The sequence below is a fragment of the Stigmatopora argus genome, chromosome 6 (assembly GCF_051989625.1).
Source record: "Stigmatopora argus isolate UIUO_Sarg chromosome 6, RoL_Sarg_1.0, whole genome shotgun sequence".
In the NCBI taxonomy this organism is placed as follows: Eukaryota; Metazoa; Chordata; class Actinopteri; order Syngnathiformes; family Syngnathidae; genus Stigmatopora; species Stigmatopora argus.
This window is the reverse complement of record NC_135392.1, coordinates 17,127,748-17,152,829: the sequence shown is the minus strand read 5'-3', so window position 1 is coordinate 17,152,829 and position 25,082 is coordinate 17,127,748. Positions and strand designations below refer to the sequence as shown.

The 25,082-nt window shown below is 39.9% G+C and overlaps 2 protein-coding genes across 2 annotated transcripts in view; both read right to left on the bottom strand.

Moving 5' to 3' along the window:
* LOC144076090 (guanine nucleotide-binding protein G(i) subunit alpha-2) overlaps positions 1-6,197 on the bottom strand; it is a 41,108-nt gene extending 34,911 nt beyond the window's left edge. The window contains exon 1 of the mRNA XM_077603662.1: positions 5,805-6,197. Within this exon, the coding sequence (XP_077459788.1) occupies positions 5,805-5,922 (118 nt within the window). The 5' untranslated portion in view covers positions 5,923-6,197. The remainder of the gene's footprint in view (positions 1-5,804) is intronic.
* Positions 6,198-7,687: 1,490 nt separating this feature from the next.
* Positions 7,688-20,208, bottom strand: LOC144075619 (serine protease 33-like). Its single transcript, XM_077602877.1, has 6 exons — positions 20,070-20,208; positions 18,980-19,003; positions 15,092-15,257; positions 12,411-12,679; positions 10,224-10,363; positions 7,688-8,715 (listed from the first exon to the last, which is right to left on the bottom strand). The coding sequence occupies exons 1-6, from the start codon at positions 20,116-20,118 to the stop codon at positions 8,440-8,442; spliced, it is 924 nt and encodes a 307-aa protein (XP_077459003.1). The 5' UTR covers positions 20,119-20,208; the 3' UTR covers positions 7,688-8,439.
* Positions 20,209-25,082: the final 4,874 nt, after the last annotated feature.

The window sequence follows — 25,082 nt, the reverse complement described above, 5'->3', positions numbered from 1 at the left end:
GATGAGCAGAACAGGCAAGGAACGAATGAATGAATGTGGTCATTCATGGTGAGTCAGCCAAAGTCTTCCCAAACAGAGCTATTCAAATCATTCATTCATCTTCTATATTGCTCATCCTCAAAAGGTTTGCAGGGGTTGCTGGAGCCTAACCCAACTGTCTTCGGGCAAAAGGCAGATTTTACCCTAAACTGATCGCCAGTCAGTCGTAGGGCACACAGAGAGACAGACAACCACTCACACTACCACCGAGTGGGAATCGAACCCAGACTTTCCACACCAAAGTCAGGCGGAAGAACCACTGCACCATCGGGTGGCCCTATTCAAGTCAAAAGGTGAAAAACAAGGGTTTTTTTCCCAATATTGTTCAACCTACAGCTGTAGTGTCCTTAAGTTAGTATAGTGGAGGTCAGCTGATTAATCGGGCCCATTTTTCTCAATGTGTGCCAACCGTGATTTACAATTAAAAAGCCGATATATTAATTTTATTATCTTGATGGAAGAGCCCCAACATGGCTAAAGCCCCTTCAAGCTAGGCTGAAGCAAGTGAGCTTCAGGCGTGCTTGTTTTGTAATGCATGGGTTGTATATTTATCTTCTATCTGTCATATTATTCATATTTCATTTAATGTGCAAAAAGCAAAAATATTGACATTATGATATTTATTATCTGTGTTTTCTAACAATTATATGCCATCAGTATTGCAAAACAAATCAAACGTTCATTTAACTCTTGGGTGCCATTGACGGTGCTAAATGTCCAATCAATTTGAGTTGGGAGGGCGGCGAATGAACATATGGATGCCTTGATTTATGAACGGCAGTGAATGAGTTAAATGTTATAGTTTTCGTTGTTTGTTTGATTGTTTTCTGTAACACTATTGTCCGTGGCACCAGATATCTAAATATGTGCGCCCGGCGGCCGAGTGGTTAGCACGTCGGCCTCACAGTGGGGGACCTGGGTTCAAATCCAGGTCGGTCCACCTGTGTGGAGTTTGCATGTTCTGCCCCGGCCTGCCTGGGTTTTCTCTGGGTATTGTGGTTTCCACCCACGTTCCAAAGACATGCATGGTAGGCTGATTGGACATTCTTAATTGCCCCTAGGTATGAGTGTGAGCGTGAATGGTTGTTTCTCTCCACGTGCCCTGCAATTGGCTGGCCACCAATTAAAGGTGTGCCCAAAGTCAGCTGGGATAGGCTCCAGCACCCCCCATGACCTAGACATAGTGAGGATAAAGTGGTTCAAAAAATGAATGGATGGTTTTATCTCTTGCAGGCACTGGAGGTACAAAAAGAAAATTCATTAGGGGAGCCAATGCAAGGAAAAGCCAAGTGCAATATTGAAATAATTCAAATACAACTATTTACACTGAAACCATTTTCAGGTTAGGGTTTTGACTTTTTTTAAAGCTTCCTACCTGTTCTGGACTTTAAGTAATTGGGCATGGGTCTGCCTTAAGTCCTTAAAATATTCTGAATTCTATTTATGTCTTTTATTTCTATTAAAAATATTTAAATATTGAGTGTTTGAATTACCATTTTAAATCAAAATGCTTTAGAATAAACTGTGTTGCAGAGACCGCAATCATCTGATTTCTTTTTTATAAAATAGCATCCGCAATAAACTTTGAAAATCCCATATAATAATGTAAAAAGTTTGATGAAAAAATTGCATAAAACAAAATCAAAACAGTACACAATTGAACCAAACCACCCATGCATAATCAAAATGATTCAGTACTTCCACATGAAATGTCATACCCTTAGTGATCAGATATAATGCCAAATTCATAATTTAACAAATGGGTACAGTAATCCCTCGATTATCGGGACTTCACTTATCGCAAATTTACTCCTTCGTGATTTTTTTTCTGCTATTAGTTTTTTTTTTAATTATTATATATATTTTTTTAACTTCATAAAAATGTTAAAATCCACACTGAAACCACTCTTGCTACTAGGACTCAGCACTGAATAATTTTTTTTTTTTTTTTATTTTTTTAATAGGGGTGACCCTACTTTGTGATTTTTCAATTATCGTGGCCAATGTCTGTTCTACATTAACCGCGATATTCGAGGGATTACTGTAATTACTTTTTTACAAAGCTAGGTTTTTCCCTTGAGGGATAAAATTACAATTTGTAACTTTGGTTTATCTTTGAAAGACTGAGAAGGGGAAAATAATTTGTCACAGCAGTATGATTTTACAGTTTAAATTCAGCTTCTGTTAGAATTCTGATACTAACTCCGCCCTGACCTGCCTCATTCACCGTCAGTACTATTTTTACTGAAGCAAAAAGGGCAACAGACTCTCCACACAGTCTAGAAGCATTTTAGGCACAGCGCTTAAGGTTCGCTTTCGCAGCATTCCGTTGAGTATGCAAATTGCACACAAAGTACAATGTGTTCATCATTGAGGATTTCAGACACTGGATAGTGATAGGGCATGCTGGTGAGGGACTGGTAGAGGATAGTTGAACACTCATTCACACAAACTACCAGGCATCTCTTATTGACTTGTCAGCAACCATGCTGGACAGCTCTTCATCGCAGGTTGTGTTAACAGCTTGTCACAGCAAGATGGCACACGCCGTGCATCACACGCCCACACCCAGCATCCGCCTGCTCACCAACACACGTACATTTGCAAAAGGTGGTCAAGATAAACAAGGAGGGAATCTACAAGCATCTCAATAACAGGATGATTTATTGTACGTATGGTTTTACATTTATTCAGAGCTAAAAATAAACAAGATGTATTACAAAGCTGGGTCAAGAGTAATGCGTTCAAAAGAACATTTGAAGGGTATGAGCCAATTTCATTTGAGGTATCAGTCTGATGATGGTTTTACTGAAGTTTGAAGGGGTGTGCACACGAAATGACGTACAGTAGAGCATTTAGTGTTTTTCAAGCACTGTCGTGGTGGCACATGCTGTGGAAAATCATCCACTCTCACCTAATTGATGTCAAAATATTTGTGGGGAAAATGTTGGTAGCTTAGTCATGGACATTGGTATCTCTATTTATTAAATTAATTGGTTACAGGACTTGTTTTGTAACTTGGATTTTTTTTTCATAAGTAGAACAGCATTTTTCATTGAATGAGCATAATTCGGGCAGCCCAGTGTTGGAGTGGTTAACATGTCGGCCACACAGTTCTGAGATTGAGGGTTTGATCTCTGGTCCGGCCCTTCCTGTGTGGAGTTTGCATGTTTTCCCAGGGATGTGCTCTAGGCACCACTGTGAACCCTTTAAAAATGATAAATGTGAACCCATTTTGTATGAAATATGCATCCAAATGCGTGTATAATTGCAAAAACAGAGCAAAAATATGAGAAACCTTTTACCAACCATTTATTAAGCCATTAAAAGGACGCAACAGCACCAAACCAACCAATAACAAAAATAGCCTCTCAGTTCAAATATGCAATCGCTGAAGGGGTTGGTCTAGCTCAAATCTCTTCCTCTCTCTCACTCACTCGCTCTCCTGCTCGCTCGCTCACCTGCTCGCTCGCTCACTCGTCACTCATGCTGGTCCCATGACGCCACGTGATGCTAATCGTGGTGCATTCGTGAACATAAGGGCTAATGGGTTTGAACTGCACCATGAGTGTAAAGTGTTGTTAAGTGGGATAATTGGCGTAGGTGTTTCTGAAAGGAATGCAGCTGCTAGTGAGTATGCCTGGAATGCTGGCTTTATGAAGTGAAAGTTTCAGCATGTGATGTAGAATTTGCATCACTGCAGGTGCCGCATCGATCCGCCTGTCAATCTCCCACTCCATTCTATCCTCACTTTTGAAAGCACCACATGCTTAAAATACTCCACTTGGGGAAGGACCTCATCCCTGACTCAAAGAGGGAGGGCATGCCCCCTTTTTCTGACTGAAGACCAATGTCTCAAAATTTGTGGAGATCCTCATTCCGACTCTTTCTCACTCAGTTGCTAACTGCTCCAGTGAGGGTTGAAGATTGTAGCCTCATGAAGCCAACAATACTGAGGCCACCAAAACGTAGCCCCTTAATGTCTACACCTGCTCGTCACCTCTCACGATTGGCGACTCCAAGAGAATGAGTGTCATCCCCCCGTTGGGAGGAGTAGTACCAGAGCCAGTACTTCTGAGCCATAATCCAGCTTCTGCAGTTGGAGCTTGGACTGCCAATGACCCGTCCTTATGGCTGCCCCCCAACTGCCTAGTTGCCCGACCCCCTTGGCCTTTCTCACAGGTGGTAAATCCATGAGAAGGGGAACCCACATCGCCTCTACGGGCTGTAATGGGTGCAGGTCCGACCTACACGCACTCGTGCCCCACGTCCAGCTTTGGCTCCAGAGTCGGGCCCCAGTTTTTTGCATCTGGGCATGGGAAAATGGAGCTCATTTTTGGGACTGGGCCAGGTGGCATCGGTCTCACAGTTCTGAGATTTAGGGTTCAATCCCTGTGGAGTTTGCATGTTCTTCCTGGGTATACAAGGGTTTTCTCCAGGTACAACGGTTTCCTCCCACCAACATGCATGGTAGGCTGTTTGAACAGTCTAAAAGTGTGCGCGTGAATGTTGTCTTCCATCCTGTGCCTTGTGATTATCTGACCACCAATTCAGAGTGCCCCGCACCTGGTGCCCATAATAGACTTGGATAGGCTGCAGCACTAGGCTGCAGCACCCCCCACGACTCTTGTGAGGAGAACCGGTTCAGGAAATGAATGAATGAATGTTACGACTCCTCATTGGAGGTCTTTTGAATAATGCTTTGACTTGCTTAAAATTCTTGATTTTATCGCTTTGTTAAATACTGTTTTAATGGCAAAATGATAAGAAAAACACAGTAAATTTTAAAAATACATACGCGGCGGACAAGTGGTTTGTGCGTCAGCCTGAACATTCTGAGATCAGGGGTTCGATCCCAGGTTCGGACTTTCCTGTGTCAAGTTTGCATGTTCTCTCCTGGCTTGCGTGGGTTTTCTCCAGGTGCTCTGGTTTCCTCCCACAACACAAAAAAATGCATGTAGGCTGGTTGAAATTATCCCTAACTATGAGTGTGAGCGTGAATGGTTGTCTGTCTCATTGGGACCTGTGATTGGCTGGCCACCAATTCAGGATGTCCCCCCCTGGTGCCCAAACCAGCTGGGATAGGCTCCAGCACCCCCCGCGTCCCTTGTGAGATAAGCAGTACAGAAAATAAACAAATAAATGAATTCGTATTTCATTGAATGAAGAAATACCAACAGTGAAATATTGATAATACTTTTCATAAATAATTTATTTTTATACGTGTGCTGAAATGTGATTTTAAAAATGCACATTCGCATGAACTCATTTAAATGATCACCAAATTTGTCCCCCGCCTCTGGCCTGGAGACTGGGATAGGCTCCAGCACCCCCTCCCCACGACCTTAATGAGGATAAAGCGGTTCAGAAAATGAGATGACATGCAATGAGAATTTTAATACTGATTTAATTGCGGATTTGACTATCTTAATAATTATTTTTCAAATGATTTAGGGTTAGGTTTAAAAATAAAAAAATAAAAACATTAGAAAAAAACATTGATCACATACAATCTGACACCTTATTAATTTTACTGTATGTCCGGTTGTATAATTTTATTTTTTTAAATAATTTCAATAATACATGAGAATGATATGTCATTTGTTTATTAATTTTAATTGTGTTTGACATTACAATCAGTATGATTAAAGCTCCCAGTCAAAATTGAGAATCATTACCCGGCGTATATGAATTGATTTTAATCTTGTATTAATTTGCTTGTGTCGGGATGGAGTAGTTGTACCTAACGTAGTAAGAAGGCTTACCTAACAGGAGAAGCTTGACTTCCCTGGCCGCCTTCTCCCCATCTTCTCGGAGGTTTTTATCGATCATTTTGGACCTCTCCGCGGCCGCCTTGTCCTCGGCACTCACCGTGCAGCCCATGGCTCCTAGACAGGGACGCGCCGAACCTTTCGCCAGTAGAAGTCCAAAACAAAATACAAATATTGGCAAGGATTTCGTGGATCAAAGGGAGCCCGAATGGTTCCGGATCATGTGCGTTGACTGTGCTACAGCTGGTCCATTTTTAACACAATCAGCATCCCGGCTCGTTTCCACGACGCTGTTTACGCGATTGTCTCAGTCCAAGAGAGAGTCCAGATCAACGTTGCTTCCATCCGAGATCTGACCTGTCTCCTTCTCGTTACTCGCGCTACGGTGGTCGAGAGAGATCAAAACGCATACGTGAATTTGATGGGTCAGTGGAGTAATTTGCAGTTGTGTAATAAATAAATAAAAATCCTCATCCTTATTTTTTCATGAACAAATGGGGTTTATTTGATTCGTGTTGATGGAACTTTGATGAGACTGACTTCATATTGTTAATACGGGCGACATTGTTTTACATTTTAAGATTTTCAGATAGTGGTGTGCGGCAGCCCAAAAAGGGCTACCCTGCACTAACCTCATCTCATCTCCTTTTCTGAACCGCTTTATCCTCACTAGGGTCGCGGGGGGTGCTGGAGCCTATCCCCAGAGTCGGGGTACACCTTGAATGTGGCCAGCCAATCGTAGGGCAAATCAATCATCCACGCTCACACTCATACCTAGGGGCAATTTTAGAGTGTCCAATCAGCCTATCATGCATGTCTTAGGAATCTGGGTACATGTAGAAAACCCACACAGGCCCGGGCAGAACATGCAAACTCCACACAGGTGGACCGACCTGGATTTGAACCCAGGTCCCCCACTGTGGAGCCGACGCGCAAACCACTCTGCCGCCGGGCCGCCCCTTTATGTACCAATACTTTATAAAATGTTTTGGGGGGAACTGTTGGTTTTCAAACATATTCACATACAACTTTCATTTAACTGTATGCACATTCATTCAATTTCTGAACCGCTTTATCCTCACTAGGGTCGCTGGGGATGCCAGAGCCGATTCCAGCTGACTTCGGGCCAGAGGGCGATACCCTGAATCGGTGTCTAGCTGGGGGCGAACGAGGAAGATGGACAACCATTCACGCTCACACTCATACCTAGGGACAATTCACAGTGTCCAATCAGCCTACCATGCATGTTTTTGGAATGTGGGAGGAAACCGGAGTACCCAGAGAAACCCCACGCAGGCCAGGCATAACATGCAAACTCCACACAGGTGGACCGACCTGGATTTGAACTCAGGACCCCAGAGCTGTAAGGCCAACGTGCTAACCCCTCAAGCCGCCGGGCCGAATAGTATAATTCTCAAACAACTCGTGACCATAGATGAGGGTGGGAACGTAGATCGACCGGTAAATCGAGATTTTTTCTCAGTGCAAAGTCTGCATCACTGAAGACGCCGCACCGATTCAGCTGTCGATTTCCAGCTCCATTATTCCCTCACTCGTGAACAAGACCCCAAGATGCTTAAACTCCTCCACCTGGGGGAAGGACCTGATCCCTGACCCGGACAGGGCATACCACCTTTTTCCGACTATTAGCCAGCACGAGTAGAAAACCTATAGCCTAACAGAGAAAAGCTAAAACTATTTTTTTCCAAATGATGGCATCGATTTAAAGTAATACTGTACTCATGTTGATCTTACCGATATTTGGATCTGTTACCCCCAACAATTTATATTTGTGTTATAGCAACCTACAGTGGTTCGTTCTGATTCTTGCTATTCGACTATCGTTACAAACTAAACAAATAAAACCATAACAAGTGTTAAAATCAACAACTTTTATTGAAAGAGAAATAACCCATAGTGCATTAATACACATCAAAGACATCAAGAAAACCAAAAAGGCCTTCATACATTCAAAAGTCGGGCATGTTATAAATCAAGTTATTGTTGCATGCAGTGAAAGGTTGACAGAGAAAATTAGTTTTGGCAAGGTGAGCGTTGTGTTGTGTTCGATATCATTAAGCAGTCCAGTCTTACCTCATATATTCTTATGGCTGTCATATCTGTTGGTGTTCACTGTTCTTTTTTTATTCCAATATTTGGTTAAAATGAATTGGCAGGCAGTGCAACAGACCAGCAGCGCATTGGGAACACTCGCCAATTAAGGACACTTCGTTTTCTCAAAGACTCGGTTCGTGGTCTTATTTGTTTTACTTTGTTTTACTATTGGCTTTTTCTGGCATACTCTCTTTCTTTCATATAAATGGCAATGCGTAAGATATCCTGCCCCTGAGTCTCTGACCTTCCACACCTTACCATTTCACAGCAATGTCCCAGAAAATCACTAAGTGCAAAATATTTAGTTTATAGTGTCGGAAGAATATGTGGATAGTCCCTACATAGATTGATAACAATAGAAATAAAATAAAACAGAATGCATTCTTGAGCAGAATATTTGATGCATTTAAATGATTTAGTGTTAGTTTTTAGTTTTTTAGTTTTTTAGTTTAGTTCTAGTTAATAGTTTTAGCTCTAGTTTTGTTTCTTAGTTTTCACTTGATATTGATCCTCATCACATGAGCACCTGGGTGGTGAATAACGCCAGTGTGGGCAATAGATGAGCTAAGTGTGTCGATATAGCGTCGCTTGAGCTATTTGCATTTGAAATAAATGTGATAAAGCTCGGCTGACGGCCAGTGACTTGTTCCGAAATCCATGACTGGTACTCAGACACTCGGGTGTAAACTCCTGGAATCTCGGGTAGAGCGCATCCTCGTCCAAAGCTTACGACGCCGAGTTGGGCCCACTGAGAGCCATTCTGGCTCACCATTGGACCACCTGAATCCCCCTGTGCACATTGAAAAAATTGTCAATGTTCATGCAAAGTCCATATCAAATGTCAATATCTTGACTAATTAGGAAAATAGTACATTTTAGGCCTTTCAATATAACCCTTCCAATTATAACGCCAACTTTTAACACAATACACTAAATATCCCAATAATTTCCATCGTCACTCTCTAATATGCACCACTCCACTAACAGTAGGTAGGGTGGTAAACAACAGAAGCATAACAACATAGTACTAGTTAGCTTGGTTTCACATAGAGGTAACACAATTATTCATTTATACATCTTCAATACTGCTTATTCTCACGAGGAACGCTTGGGTATGAGAGCATATCCCAGATAACTATGGGCATGGGAAGGGGTAAATCCAGAACTGGTTTCAAACTAATCGCGAGGTACATAAAGACAAATAAACTTTCACACTTACAATCACATCTATGTGAAATTTGTCCACTCAGCCTACCATGGATTTTTGGGGGGATATGGAAAGAAAGTGGAGTGTGCCACATCTAATTATCATCAATTAATCAACAACATTTTTGATAGTTGAGTAATCAGTTGAGCTTGAACCTCTCAATAGTTCATATTCTCTGAACTTCTTCAAATTATCTTTTATTCTTTATCAAATGTACTTGGAAATGTACTTTTTCAGAGGATGGGGGTTCAATGGTGTTCATGTTTATCCCTGCAAAGCCACAGACCGAACTTGTAACTGAATTATGATAATTTCTGTAATAGAGGAAAAAAGTTTAATCTATTATGAATAGAGGCAACATTTGCACCGTAGCATTAATGACCAGAAAATCTTATCTCTCATCTCATTTTCTGAACCGCTTTATCCTTATTAGATAAGGATATGATAATTTCTGTAATAGAGGAAAAAGGTTTAATCTATTATGAATAGAGGCAACATTTGCACCGTAGCATTAATGACCAGAAAATCTTATCTCTCATCTCATTTTCTGAACCGCTTTATCCTTATTAGGGTCACGGGGGGTGCTGGAGCCTATCCCAGCTGACTTCGGGCCAGAGGCGGGGGACACCCTGAATTGATGGGAACCAATTGCAGGCCACAATGAGAAAAACAACCATTCACACTCACTGATATTTAGGGGAAATTTAGAGTGTCCAATCAGCCTACCACACATGTCTCTAGAATGTGGGAGGAAACCGGAGTACCTGGAGAAAACCCACACAGGCCAGGGGAGAACATGCAAACTCAACACAACCTGGATTTTAACCCAGTTCTCCCACTGTGAGGCCGATGCACTAACCACTCAGCTGCTGGGCCGCCCCCAGTCAAGCTGTATTGGAGTAAATGTTCTTGATATAGTGTTCTGAGATAATAGCTAGTGGTAAATATATGGCTTAACTATGATTATAAGTGGCGATAAATAAATGGTTTAGTTATTATATACGTAGTTGTAAATAATGAGCAGTGTTCAATAATAGGTGGAGCTACTGTATGTCCAAATATTCAACCTGATGGGCTTTTAGTAAAGTCACCTGGCACGAGTCTCGCCCCCCCTCGGTAAGTCCGGCACAGATCATGTTGCTGGTGATAACGTTGTATGACTCAGAGCATTGACTGTTGGATACCACTGGAACCTCTACTTCCTGTAGCGTCTGCGGAGACGGAAGGTCCTCTGGAGAAAAAAAAACAGATATGTTCAAATGGAGAAAATATATTCACATACTATACTATACTGGAGAGTATAGTATAAGCAATTATACAGTATAAATTCTTATTAATATTGTATGAAGCAGTGTTTTCCAACCTTTGTGGAATCAATGCACTTATTTGGTTCAATGTTGACAGAAAAAAATGATTCTGAATTTTTGGCCACCAAACTACATATAGAGTCGCGAGCTCTTTACAAATACATTGACTGAGGGGACACCATTTGGTTAAAGAAAGAGAGAAGAGGTCAGATAGCAGTGTGATAAAGCAGGGTGCGTGCACAGTCGGTATAGATGATGTGTAGTGGTGAGCACAATGTTAGGACAAATCAAATGTGAGCAATAACAAATCGACCTCCAACTTTTAACGGTGTAGGTCAGTGTTTCCCAACCACTGTGCCGCGGCACACAGGTGTGCCATGAGCAATGTTCAGGTGTGTCGCGGGAAATTGCATGAAGTCATACAATGTAATATTCAGAGAAAAAATTAATATGAATATAACGAGATTAAAATTTAACTATTACCAAGTTAAAATCAAAATATGCAGAACGTTAAATTATAGATTATACTATTACAAGATTCAAATTGTGAAACTGTTATTTTGTTGCTTATTTTTCTCTAATATGAACCAGAAGCTGTTTGGTTTCTAGGGCATCAAATTTTGACGACGTAAAGTCTGCGTGAGCACAACATTTTTTTTGCGTAATATTAGGAGATTTAAGTAATATTTGGAGGGTCTGCAGACATCAACTTTTGGTGACATTAGGTCACTGTGAATTTTTTTATTTTGGAATAATTTTGGAGGTTTATGTGATTCCTGCTGATAAAACTTTGATGAGAATGACTATTGTTAATATAGGCGACATAGTTTTAAATTAAAATATTTTCAGATGGTGGTGTCCCTTTAGATGTTTTCAATGCAAAAAGTGTGCGGCAGTTCAAAAAAGGTTGGGAAACACTGGTGTAGGAGCTAAACTTTATACCAGTAGTATACCAATGCGTGTCTAGTAACACTTATTCAGGTGTGTACCCACTTTAACATATGTTAGGCATGCAGTGAAACTGTAGCACAGGAGTCATTAGATGCCCGAGCCAGGAGTTTTCATATTCTCCCATTTCGTGGGTTGTCTCCAGGTACTCCTGTTTCCTGCCACATCCCAAACACATTCAGGGGAGGCTGGTTGAACACTATAAATAGCCCCTAGGAATGGGTCTGGGTGTGAATGGTTTTCCCTCTCCTTGTGTCCTACAATTGGCTGGCCACCAATTTGGGGTGTCCCTTGTTTTGTGCCCATAGTTGGCTGGGATTGGTTCCAGCACCCCCCGTGACCTTTGTGAGGATAAGCGGGACAGAAAATGAATGAGTATATATCTCAGGTGTTTTCATTGTTATGAATACATGTTTAAGATTAGGAAAAAAAAAACATTTTTGCTTATGCTTTTGATTATGTTATGTGCCCCCAATGAATTATTTTAACATCACTCTCACTATGTCACTGGCATCATTAAAAGAACAAAGATACATCTGTAAGAAGTACAATAACTGACTTAGCCACCCAAAGGTGGGGTGGTTCTTTTGCCTGATTTTGTTGATCGATTCACACTCGGTGGCGGTGTGGTTGTGAGTGCAAATGGTTGTGTGTCTCGATGTGTGCCCTAAGACTGACTGGTTTCCAGTATAGGGTGTAAACTGCTTTTCAGATGTCAGCTGAGATAGGCTCCAGCAACCCTGCGACCCTGACAAGGATAAGCGGTGTTGAAAATGAAATGAGTGACTTTTCAGCTTATCCCAATAGGGGTCGCCACACGGAAACAGTCAATCCGCATGGTAGATTTAGCACAAATGTTTAGAATTTTTTTATAAAATCAATAAAAGTTTTTTTGTGCAACAATGATGACCCTTTGACAGCACAATGGTTGGAAATCATTGGTGCATACAGAGTAATGTGTAAAGAATATACTGTAGTACAAGAAAATCTATGTAAAAAAATAAAAATTAAAAAGGCATGTACCACCACTTCCGATTGTGCCCCATCCAGTGATCCAGACATTGGTCCCGTCTGCAACATTACTATCGGGAGCGGCAAGACACACCGGCCGGATGTAGTTGGTGAAAGTAACAGGTGAGGAAATCCGTATCAGGGCGATGTCGTTGTCTTGGGTTTGGGTGTTGTAGTCCGGATGGGGGATAATCTCTGCTATCGCACGAGTCTCACCGTTGGGATTTTCCAATTCCAGTGATTGGAATCCCAGTAAGATCTGCAGTGTGTTGATATTCTCACTGTTGGCAGTAATAGAAATCAGTTACTCAGTGGTGGACCGTCAGGGCCTGCAAGGCCTTCTCTGCTGGTCTAAAAAAATATGTTAATTATGTTTTGTCCATGAATACTTATTAAATCATTCCAAATTGTCTGTCAGCTTCCTTTCATTGCTTTTCACCTGGTTGCGCTGCTTCCAGATGTGTTTTCATATTTAAGCATCTAACCAATCACATTTCAGCCATTATTTGTTGCCAGGGTCAGAAATCTGCCTTGAGGCCTTCACAATCAGTTCTGCAGGCTCTGCTGCATAAAACAAGCGTTGAAAAAAACTCTTGCTTTAACCAATCAGATTTCATGTTGGCAACACCACAATGCCTTCTCACAGGCGTAGGGATACATCATCGCTTTCACAAACTATGATTGGCTAGTGATTGAGTGGACTAGCCAGAGCTGCCAAACTGTATCTGGAGCGAGCTGCACAAGCAAATATATTGTTGTGTTGATTTAATAGCGGTTTTGTCAACCTGCAATGGCTGAAGGAGGGGAAGAAATTGATTTGTTTGCAGATTCACTGTCAAAGCCATTTTCAAGATGGACTTTTCAAGAAAAGCTGGACATCATTAAGAAAGGTCGGACAACTCATAAGCAAGCAAGCCTGTCACAACCGGGAACGAACATTTTCAGCACTAAATCGAATAAAAACTTATGCCAGAAATACGACAGGACAGGCTTGACTTTCAGCATTAGCTTCGATGGCGATAGAAAAGAAGGAGGAAAGAAAGGAGGATGGATTTTGTGTACAGATAAAAATGATTTTTGGTGAGTAAAATATGGCTATATTCCTAAATAATATTTCAATTGTATGAGGTTATTATCGGGGCTTTTTTATAAGTGTCACAGCTGTAGCTGCAGTAAAGGTTTTATACCCATAAAATAGTTGTTGAGGGTTGGATTGATTCAGACATAGCACTGAAATTCACAGCCCGCCACTGCAGTTACTGGTCATGTAATACCTTGAGATATGAGCTAAATGCGTTCCGGGACCGAGCTCGTATGTCGATTTACTCGTATCTCAAATCATTTTGTTCCCATAGAAATGAACTAAATACAAATTAATTTGTTCCCACGCTCTGAAAAGAACTGCAAAAAAACTGGATATTGGAATGGAAAAACATATTTTTATTTGTTGTAATTCGCCATCTACTAACAGAGTAACTAATACCTATCTAGTGGTTATGATGTTAAATAATAAAATGAGGCATTATTTTATACAATGGGAGTTCGTGGATAGGAGAGAGAGAGAGAGAGAGAGAGAGAGAGAGAGAGAGAGAGAGAGAGAGAGAGAGAGAGAGAGAGACGTAACATAAACTTTAAAATTAACTTAAATGAACTTAGATTCCGATACACACACACACTTAAAAAAAAGTTGTAATCTTACTTTACACTAAATTTAAACCTTCTTGTGCAATATTGAATACTAAAAAGAGACATTATTCAGTACAATGCAGAGTGCGGTAGGGTAGAGAGAGAGAAGAGAACGAGAGAGATACTTTTTGCACAGCAACGCGCTTGTAACATAACATAAACACATTTAAATGAATTGGATTACGATACAGACACACTCAAAATAAGTTTAATCTAACCTTGCATTAAACTTAATTATAATTTTTTTCTATTTTTTTTTTACCTTTCTTCTCCCCGGTTTGGTCTTCTCACCTATTAGCCTTTCAGGCGGAGTTTTTAAAAGGAACCTATCGAGGGTTGTTTGCCTTTGTCTTCCCTTCAAAATATTCCGAAAAAATCGCCAGTCTAGGGTGTAGTCTGCCTTTCGCCCGAAGACAGCTGGGTTAGGCACCAGCAACCCCGCAACCCTTTCGAGGATGGGCAGTATGGAAGATGAATCGAATGAATGAATTTTGAAAAAAATCTGCGATGTAGTGAAGCAGCGATAACCGAAGCGCAAAGTAGCAAGGTGTCTCTATACTCTTTTTCACCAGTAGACTTCGGCAAATTAACATTTACTATTTGTTGGTTATTTTCCGTTTTGCAGTAAGAAAACAACCATTCCTGGATGAATTATTAACTTCATTATGATATTGACCTTAAAAATGTGCCTTTGATCTATTCAGTATCTCAGAAATACCATGTCCAGTGATTTTTATTAAGATTTTCCCTTCAAAGTAACACATTTGTACTCCCTATTACCATGAATATGGAGGTAAAAATTGTGAATCAGGGGGCCGCTTCAACACGAGAAATTGTAAAATGCAAAGATTGTAAGGCAATTTTTGAGGTGGGGCTTATATGTGAGAAAATACGGTATATCATGTGGGGGTTGTACTATGTTTAAATATCATATTGCTGAATTTGACCTAATACAAGTGTGCCTGAGTTTTATTCGCCGTGAATATATAAAGTCATGAGAGACTCACTTTGGGAATGGGAAGCAGTGAGCGGCGCACAGCAGCCATTCGTTAGTGATCAGCGATGCTCCACAAGAGTGTCCGCCTCTTTGCAAACTCGCTTGCCAGGGCCATGCCCCCTCAGGCGCATCTTCTCCTCCCACGATCCTGGAGTTCAGCGGCACTGTACCACATTCTGTCTCACACAAACACGGCACTTAGCATTAGAATAGCCACAGCAAACTCAGTTGTCTGTTTTATCCAAATTATTTATTTTATAAGTATTCCTTAGTTTAGTATCCACACATTGTTTTAATATACATTTTTATAAACATAAACATTTTTTTTTATAGTCAGCGAGAGAGACCACACATCGTTTTAGTATACTATACTTTTTTTTTCAGCGAGAGTGAAGCCTGGCCCGACCCGACCCAAACCCAAAATAAGTATTGACATTTTAGCCTTGACCCGACCTGAATTTTGGGTCAAGTCAGGTCAGGCTCGGGCTCACCTCTACACTCTTGTCATCTACCTGACTCAGAAATTAACTAGATTTCTCAGTGGAGTGTTGGCAAACACCTGCTATGATGCCAGACATCCCAATTTCCCAAAATTTACATATTTTACATATATACACTGCTACTTAATTTACCCAACTTTTTAGCATTAATAAATTGAGAATGATAATTTAATAAATAATTCATATAGTTATAAATAAACATATTATTAATTAAATGTCCCTTTTTTTGTTAAGCCTTCGTTTACATTGATTCATGCTCAAGACATATCTGTTTCAATTATCATACCCAACTTGATTGCCGTATTTTCCACACTATAAAGCACAACTTAAGGACTTGAATTGTCTCAAAAACCGGCAGTGTGCCTTATAATCTGATGCAGTTTATTTATGGATTGAAGACTAGGACATATTTTGATCATATGTTTTGTTGCAGATGAATCATTGCAATGAAGCATGGGGCTTTGTCAAAATCAGGGGTGGCCAGGGCAGCCGCCGAGGCCAGCTCTTGGACCAGAGACACAAAGGCTGCATCCGTTTCCTTTGTCCAATCAAGTTGTGCTCTAAGGTTCTTAACACCTTTGTCTTTGACCAGAGCACGAAGGGTGTTTGTCTTGTCCACATAACATGGTATATAGGTCCTACTGTAGCCACAGAGGCCTAGAAATGACAACATGTCCTTTACAGTTTGGGGTCTGGAATGAGACAAAATGGTTTTTCGATGTTCAGGTGACATGGACAGTCCTCTGGCTGAAACAACACGACCAAGAAAAGTCACTTCTTCTCGACAACACTGAAGCTTCTTTTTGGACACTTTGAAACCAAGATCATGAAGTTTAGGTAGGACTATCCTAGTGACCTCCAGACAGATTTCAGAAGTAGTTGTCGCAATGCAAAGGCCATCCACATACTGTAAAAGAACAGTACCTTCAGGTAAAGTCAGGTCCTGTAATAGGCTCTTCAGACACTGATTAAAAATACCAGGTGAGTTTCTAAACCCTTGTGGCAGGCACTGACACTGCATGTGGACACCGCCATAGGTGAAAGCAAAGCACTGTCCAGCCGAAGGATGTAAAGGTACACAGAAACAGAAAAAGGCGTTAGCCAAATCAATACAAGTGAACCATTGGTACACTGGACTGAACGAAGTCAACATCCTATGGGGGTCTGGTACTGGTAGGATCGGAGTCAGCGTTGCGTCATTTACAGGTCTAAGGTCATGTGCCATACGGTAACTCTGTCCGTCTGCCTAACGTACAGGTCGCAGGGAAGTGTTCCATCGTGAATCAGAAAGTTCTATCACACGTGCGTCCCACAGTCCACATAGAGTGTCTTCCATACCTTTGTCTGCATCTGGGGTCCATCTATATTGTGGCCTGTGGATGATGACACTCTAATCTACTTCTAACTTTACAAGTGGGATTTTAACACAATGGCCCACATCAAATGGTACTGATGACCACAATGTGTCCGGAATAGTCTTCAGGATCAATATTGGTTAATTAATGTATTGAAATTCTCTTTAGCACAGCTCTCTAGTTGATGTATTACACAAGTCCTAATCACTCCTAAAATTACTGCTACTACAGCTTCATCTAGTGGATGTATATCACAATCCCCTACTGATATTACTACTATATAAACTACCACAGGAGTCAGCTAGCCAAAAATGTTGAAAGAGCTATATTTGACCAAAAAAAACAAATGTCTAGAGTCACAAACAAAAAAAGCCTTATACACGCCTTATAATGAAAGTGACACATGCTGTAGGTTTCTATCTGAGCTTACTTTCAAAATGGCTAAGTTTGCTACAAATACATCCTGAGCTTTCTTGAATAAAGTTTATTTTCCCTGCAGTGCATTCTGTAAAAGACAGACCACGTGTCTACTCTGCTGTACAATGCCGCCTCAAGTTTCACTTCCTCACAATATTAATGAATAATGTTTTATTCTTTTTGATGCAATTAAAGAAGTAAAATTTTTGATGTCACTTTTATTATGAGGATTCGACAAAACAACAACAAATGGAACAGGCATGACGTACCGCTTCACCATCTGGGAACTGTTTTCCAAGCTTTTGTAGATGCAATCCACTTCTTAAATCTATTTTTGCACTCCTCTAATTTCTCCAGAAGTAATGCAATTGAGGGCGGCCCGGAAGTTTGATTGGTTAGCATGTTGGCCTCACAGTTCTGGGGTCCTGGGTTCCAATCCAGGTCGGTCCACCTGTGTGGAGTTTGCATGTTCTCCTCGGGCCTGCGTGGGTTTTCTCTGGGTACTCCGGTTTCCTCCCACATTCCAAAAACATGCATGGCTGATTGGACACTCTAAATTGCACCTAGCTATGGGTGTACAAATGTAGCATACCTTACCTGGAAATGTCTTTTCACATTACTCTTTTTGTTATTTGACAAATGTTCGCGACAAAGCAAACATTCAGGTAATCCTTCAGCATTAGCACTGAATGCAAATGATTCGGTCCAAGAAACATTGAATCCTTTGTTTTCTTCACTTATTTTTCTCTTTTCCACTTGGGATCCATGACCAATCACCCAGTCACTGGTTTCTTACAACAGCAACCCGCCTAGCATTCCGCCCTGCTGAAGAAATGTGCGTCGCAGTCTATGACACAAATTTTCGTTGACAGATATGTTGAAATTGAATATTTATTCTATACACATTCTTACACCATTAAAAATGTTCAGAATGTTTGTGTCATGTTTGTCCTGCAACAGACACCATTTAAAAACAAAAAAAAATATTTCTCTCTCCCATTTTCTAATTTCAAACATTTATGAAAAAGCTTCAAGGAGCCACTAGGGCAGCGCAAAGAGCCGCATATGGCTCCAGATCCTAGGGTTGCCACCTCTGTACTACCAGCATTACCATCACCACTACTACTACTGTGTCGTATAATGCGGTGCGCCTTTTTTATAAAACAAATTTTAAGATAGGCCATTTATTGAAGGTGCGTAAAATACAGTGACTTTTTATCCGTGAGCACTCTGGCCTCTAAACGGAAATATATTTTCAGACATCCTACTTAATAAACAATAAATGTTTGTTTTTTAATTTGTGCGATGGACATTCTATTTCAATCATTGATCCCTCACTCTTTCTCTCCCTCTGTGACTATTCATTTCCTGTTACGCCCTTTCATTAAGTGGCCATGGCACGCCGAGAGCAATATTTGCTGTTTGTTTGAGTGTCATAATATAAAGAAAATTACATTTAATTAAATATTAAACATCACGTTAACCCGGCATTTGTGATAGCATTCACGCAACCATTCAGTTTAGGATTCACGTGGGTGCAACTCAAACAAAACTTTTCCACTGTACAGGATGACTGTGCATTTTTCATCAAGATGTAAAATACAAGTAAAAGGAAACATAGCTCACCAACGTCATCTTGGCCAGCACTTCCTGCAAGATAGAAAAAATTAAATATTCAAAATGGAATGTTTGCAAACTAAAAGTAATTATAAATTAGCATATAAAAATATGTTGCTGCTGCTACCAGGTTAACTAAGAGGCTAAAGGAAGAAAAAGATATTCCATATATTAATCGTATCAGGCTCAGATATTCCGTGTTGGGGATTCACGCAGTAATGTGGAATATAGCGAATACTACCAAGGATATTTAGAGATTTAGGCCTCTCGAATAAACATTTTTCTGGTTCTTGTACTACAAGAAAAAAAACTTTTTTCTTAGTTATTTTTTGTCTTCTTTTGCCAATTTAGATATTGAATCCCCCACCAAAAAAAGAAATTCTTACAGAACTTAAAAACAGTTCAACTTTTTCTAATAGGTTTTTCTCTGTTTTGAATTGATGCACAATTCACTAAAATCGTTTATCTTTAGCTTTTTGTTTTACTGCTATCATTTGAATTTAAGCAACACAGAGAATATAATAATATAATATATTTATTAAATCATCTTGGAATTTTACTAAAGCAAATTTTTATATAAGGTTATCAAATTTTACGAACTATGAATTGCATCACAATTCACCAGTACATGGCACAAGGATACAAAATCATCCTAAAGAATTATATCTTTTTTTTTAGTAAATTGCCTAATATAAAATATTACATGTTTTTTGTCAAGTAACCTGTTAATAACCATTGTTAAGGAACATTTCAATAATAGCATCCCATCATGTAAAGAATGATCAACTTTTACTATTATGTAAAGAAAGATTATTAAGAACATTAATTCTCATCCCCAACCTTCAGAACTCAATTTCTACTCATTGAATTCTCATCTAAGTTATTAAGATTCCACTTTATCCGTCACAATGTCTTTGAAATTACTTTCATTTATTTGAGTAGTTTTTTTAAAAGACAAAATACACATTTTATTTCCTTCAAGTCCAAGTTGTCATTCAGTCAAAATGATATGTTCATGTGTGATGACCACCATGTAAATAAAACAGTACAGTATGTATATGAGAAGTTACATTAAAAGAGAAAATAAGCCAGTACTTACCAGGCACCAGGATGGCGAGGAGCAAAAACCCAAAGTGAAAAAGTGTCATGTTTAGTTTGAAGCGGGACAAGGAAGTGGAGTGAGCTTTGACACAGGTGCACTGCTCTTATCGGCATTTACACACCCAGAAGGAAACACATTATCTGCGTCATCATGTACCCACTCCCAAAGTGTGGCAGGTGTACACACCTTGCAGAACACATGATCACATAACATAATGCAACCTATAATTTGTCACACAATAGGCCCAAGATTGTACAAAACAAACTCCGGGAAAGTTTAAGAAAAAAAAAGCTGCATTCTGCACTGAAAAATAAAATCTTGCTTTTTTTCTGTTTTTCTCATCAGGACGTTTTGACTTAAGTTCATTCAACAAGCATCAAAACGTGTGTTTTTGGCCCAAAACTAAAATAAAAAATTCTGAATATGCCACTTAAATACCACTTTAGAAGTGATAAAACAATGGAGCTTTTACGGCTATTGCAAGACTCATTGAATGCTCTTTTTCAATACCACTAATATTGAGAGTAAATTATTGGTACTATACATAAAGGAACTTATGCTTCAAGGAACTGAGTGCCAGTAAAAGAACTTTTCTGGACTGTTTTTAATCTTTAATTTGAATGGAATGAAGAATACTCTTAGAAAAGTAGTCCTTAGATCAAGACCATAAATCACACAAGCCAATAAATGAGTGAAATTTTCTGCTTTATCGTCACTAGGGTCACGAGGGGTGCTGGAGCCTATCCCAGCTGACTTCAGGCCTGTGGCGGGGGACATCCTGAATCGGTGGCCAGCCGATCGCAGAGCACGAGGAGACGGACAACCATTCAAGCCACACTCATACCTAGGGGAAATTTAGATTATCCAATCAGCCTACCATGTATGGTTTTGGAATGTGGGAGGAAACCGGAGTACCCAGAGGAAACCCACGCAGGGCCGGAGAGAATATGCAAACTCCACACCTGTGGACCGACCTGGACTTGAACCCAGGACCCCAGAACTGTGAGGCCGACGTGCTAACCACCCGCCCAATGCGCTAACTACCCTGGCCTAAATGAGTCAAATGGAATTCATTATTGTCCACACACCGTCGAAGGCATTCACGAAAGTTGTCTATAACTCAGCGGGTCATTTTATTTGGAATGGCAGTAACTTCTTGACGGATTGCCTCTTTAAATTGTTCAATAGATCGAGGGCGACCATTCACACTCACAATCAAACCACCACCAGCGGGAATTGAGCCCGCACCTGCCCACACCGAAGTCGGCCGAGTGAGGCGGCTCAAATGTGAACAAATAAAGATTACTCCCTCATGTTGTCTACATTTTTTGTCACATTTTCACTTAGTCATTGCTCATAATTTTCCTTTCACATTGGCTCGAACTGGAAAAGCAGAATGGTTAAGCTCATCGGTACGGAGCTGCTAAAGTCGGTGGCTACATTTACATCACTACACAGAACACATTATAAACATATTATTTTTAAAGTTTGTATATTACAGATGAGTTATTACTATTATATAAAGAAAATTATAGCGTCCTAGGAGTGCCTCATACCAACATGCATGCATTGCGGTGCTAAGGATGTCAAAATCTTTCAATGTTCAAGTCCTGTGCTAGTTATTTGTTCAGCTACTGTTTCATTTGTTTCATAAATTGATGGTTAGTTGCAGGAGATTATGATCTGTTAGTATTTAGAGGTAATTGTAAGCCTGCTCTGTGACTGACGAAACAAAAGTGTAAAACGATAATTATTATCTTGTACATGTCACAGTGGATCATAATAAACATGTCATCTTGATTCAGGTTTTCCTTTCAATAATTTCACATAAATGTCACCTGGAACAATAACTGCACCCTTGAGTGAAACTGCACCTTGTAGTCTGAAAATAATACTTTATTTAAGGTCCTGTAAAGTTAAATAAAAATTAATAAATTGTTGGATTGACCGAAAGTAAAGACTGTTTTTAACACCCCTGACAAATTTGAATGAATAAAAAAATCATTAGTACATGTGATAAGGCTTTACAAAGGAATTCTCTTGTCAGCTGTCATTTTCTGAAGGCTTGTTCAATGACGACAGTCAATGAACTACCAGCACTAGCTAGCACTGATACTAATGCATTTAGCATGTTTCCTCTGTCAATACAATCACACCTCAGTCTCAGTTTGCAGAAGGTCCCCACCTTGTGGACTTCCTGTGTGTGGCTCCAGGTTTTTACCTAGATCTACAATGTCTCCTGTGTCTGTGCTTGCTACTGTCTTGCTACTGCAACCAGAGGAAATTTCCCGAATATGGGATGAAATGAAATTCTAATCTAATCTAATCTAAACTGAGCCAGAATAAAATTCTGAATTTTATGAGTGTTTCCTCAAGTCTGCAGGAGAATCAATTTTTTCCCTTAAAAATTATCAATACGCGTTATTGTTTGCACATCTCACATCAGCAGTTTTAAACTGCGAATTTCCAGAAAACTGGTAATATAAAATCAACACATAACAACAAATTCAGGAACCTAAATATTTTTATAATATCACCTTGCCGCTCGCTGACTTCAGAACTAAAGAGCTGATGAATCCGAGATGCTGTCATGGCGATAGAGACAGGGGATACTGTCCCATTAATCACCATAAAATAAAACGCAAAGCCCTATTGGTTCGGCTTGAAGTTTACAAAACTATCCTTTGGTGAAAAGTTCACTCGCTGCAGAGGGTCACATGGGGTGCTGGAGGCAATCCCAGCTGTATCCAGGCCAGAGGCGGGGGACACCCTGAAACGGTGGCCAGCTGATCACAGGGCACAAGGAGATGGACAACCATGCACACTCACACCATGCATGTTTTTGGAATGTGGGAGGAAATCGGAGTACCCGGAGGAAACCCTAAGCAGGCCCGGGGGGAACATGCAAACTCCACACAGGTGAACGTGACCTGGATTTGAACCTAGGACCCCACAGGTGTGAGGCCGACGTGCTAACCCCTCGCGCCACCGGGTCACCTGTTTCACTATGTTTTAAAAATTAAATGAGTCAAATGGGATCCATGATTGTCCACACACTGTTAAAGGCGTTTACGAAAGTTGTCCATGGCGGGTCATTCCATGTGGAATGGCAGTAAATTATTGACAGATTGCCTCTTTAAATTGTTCAATAGATAGAGGGCGATTAATGTATACCTTTCACTGGAGGTATTCCTAGAGAGAAAAAAATCACACGGATTTAAATCAGGTGATCGGGCGGGCCAAATGATATTACCACACAATGAAATCAAATGACTAGGTATCAGTTGGTAACCCAATAATGTTTCCCGCTACTACAGGATCTTATCAACCAAGCTTGAAATGCAAACTGAACGCTCGTTGTGTTGCAGTTACAGATTAGTTTTTGTTTTTTTAAACATTTCCACATTGAAAGTGCGAAGAATAAGACATACGTATATATCTTCTTGTTGAGAAGAATACATTATAGCAAATTGTTTCATTAAAAATAACCTCTGCTGAATCTCAAATGTAGTTGGGTAAGTTTATCCTGTATGAGTAATTTGAAAAGTGTGAGATAATAGAGTGCTTGTTTGATGAAAAACAAGCTTTGCTGAAACAGGTGCAGTCGAACAAGTTTATAAGACTGAAATGTGAGAGCTAGTTTATGGTAGTCAATAATAAGGGTGAAGAACATGTTCTAGGTACTACAGTGATGCTTTCAACTGTTGTACAAAAACTTGGAGGTTGAGACACAAATGCAGTACGTGGGTTTAAAAACGGAAACTAAAAAGGTCTCTTTGTGAATTCCTATCAGACTAAAGCATCTTTTATCTCTCATTTTAAAAATATTATGCATTCACAGAAGGATGAGGCTGGTTTTGTTGTCTGTAGCTAGTTTTAGAGTTCATATATCCTCCTTACAACCAGTAGTTCAAATGTGTCCTCTGTCTAGGACATTTGTAAATGTAAATATCTCCCACCCGTGCATCCAATCGTATTGACTCCTTTTGTGCCCAATGATAAAAAATTAAACAGTTAATTCACATAGATTTGGGAATTTCAAAATAAATGTCATTGGACAACATTTTTTTTGTGGTAGTCAGGAGAATAGATAGGCCACTGGCAAGATTTAAACCTTTAACCTTAGATTTAGAGACAGATTTGTTAACCACTTTTATAATTTAAAAAAAGCTGCTAATTTAATGATTCCCATATTAATAAGAATGGAAGAATGATAGGCCTGTTTGTGACAGTTAAAAAAAGTCTATTTTTACATTCAAGAATGCATTCATTTTAATTGGAAGTCAATTAGCGTAAAGCAGGAAAATAGAAACGTAAGAAACAAGTTATACAAGGAAGCATATGCTGAAATATGTGTTTACTAACAAGCACGGAAAAGAAAAGGCCTTGAACAACCATAACAAAATTGAAAAGTATGAACTCACAAAACTCACTCGCAGTGACTCATTAAGTCAGGGTTGGCAAACATGTGGCTCTCACGCTATATGTGGCTCCCGGCCAAAAATAATGCGGCTTTGCTTCTTATCAGATTTTGTGTATACTGTGTGTCTTTGTGTCCTTTCATGTTTCTCTTATTTTTATTCTCTCTCAAAACAAACTCAAATTCATCAGAAACCATTAAAAAATCATAAATTGTATTTTAAAAATAATTTGGCAGAATGGATTTTTTTATGCTGCTTCTGACATAGGGTGTGGCTCTTTGACTCTCATACTTTACATTTTTAGCTCTTTGTGTCTATTTTGTTCGACGCCCTTGCACCAGGTCAAAGGATGTGACAATTGACAAGACCACATTTCACAACTTCTATGAATTGGGCAGGGCAAACACAGAACTGAATATCATGTGACTGAAGTGGAAAAAGGCAATCTTGAAGAATGCAAGGAGATGCTGATTTGGAATAAGGGTGTGTGAATGGGCGGTGTAAAATGCATTAACAGTTTGGCAGGCATTAACAAGGTACCCAAAAGGAAAAAAAACGTTTGTGCCTTGTCATAGCAGCATATAAAAAA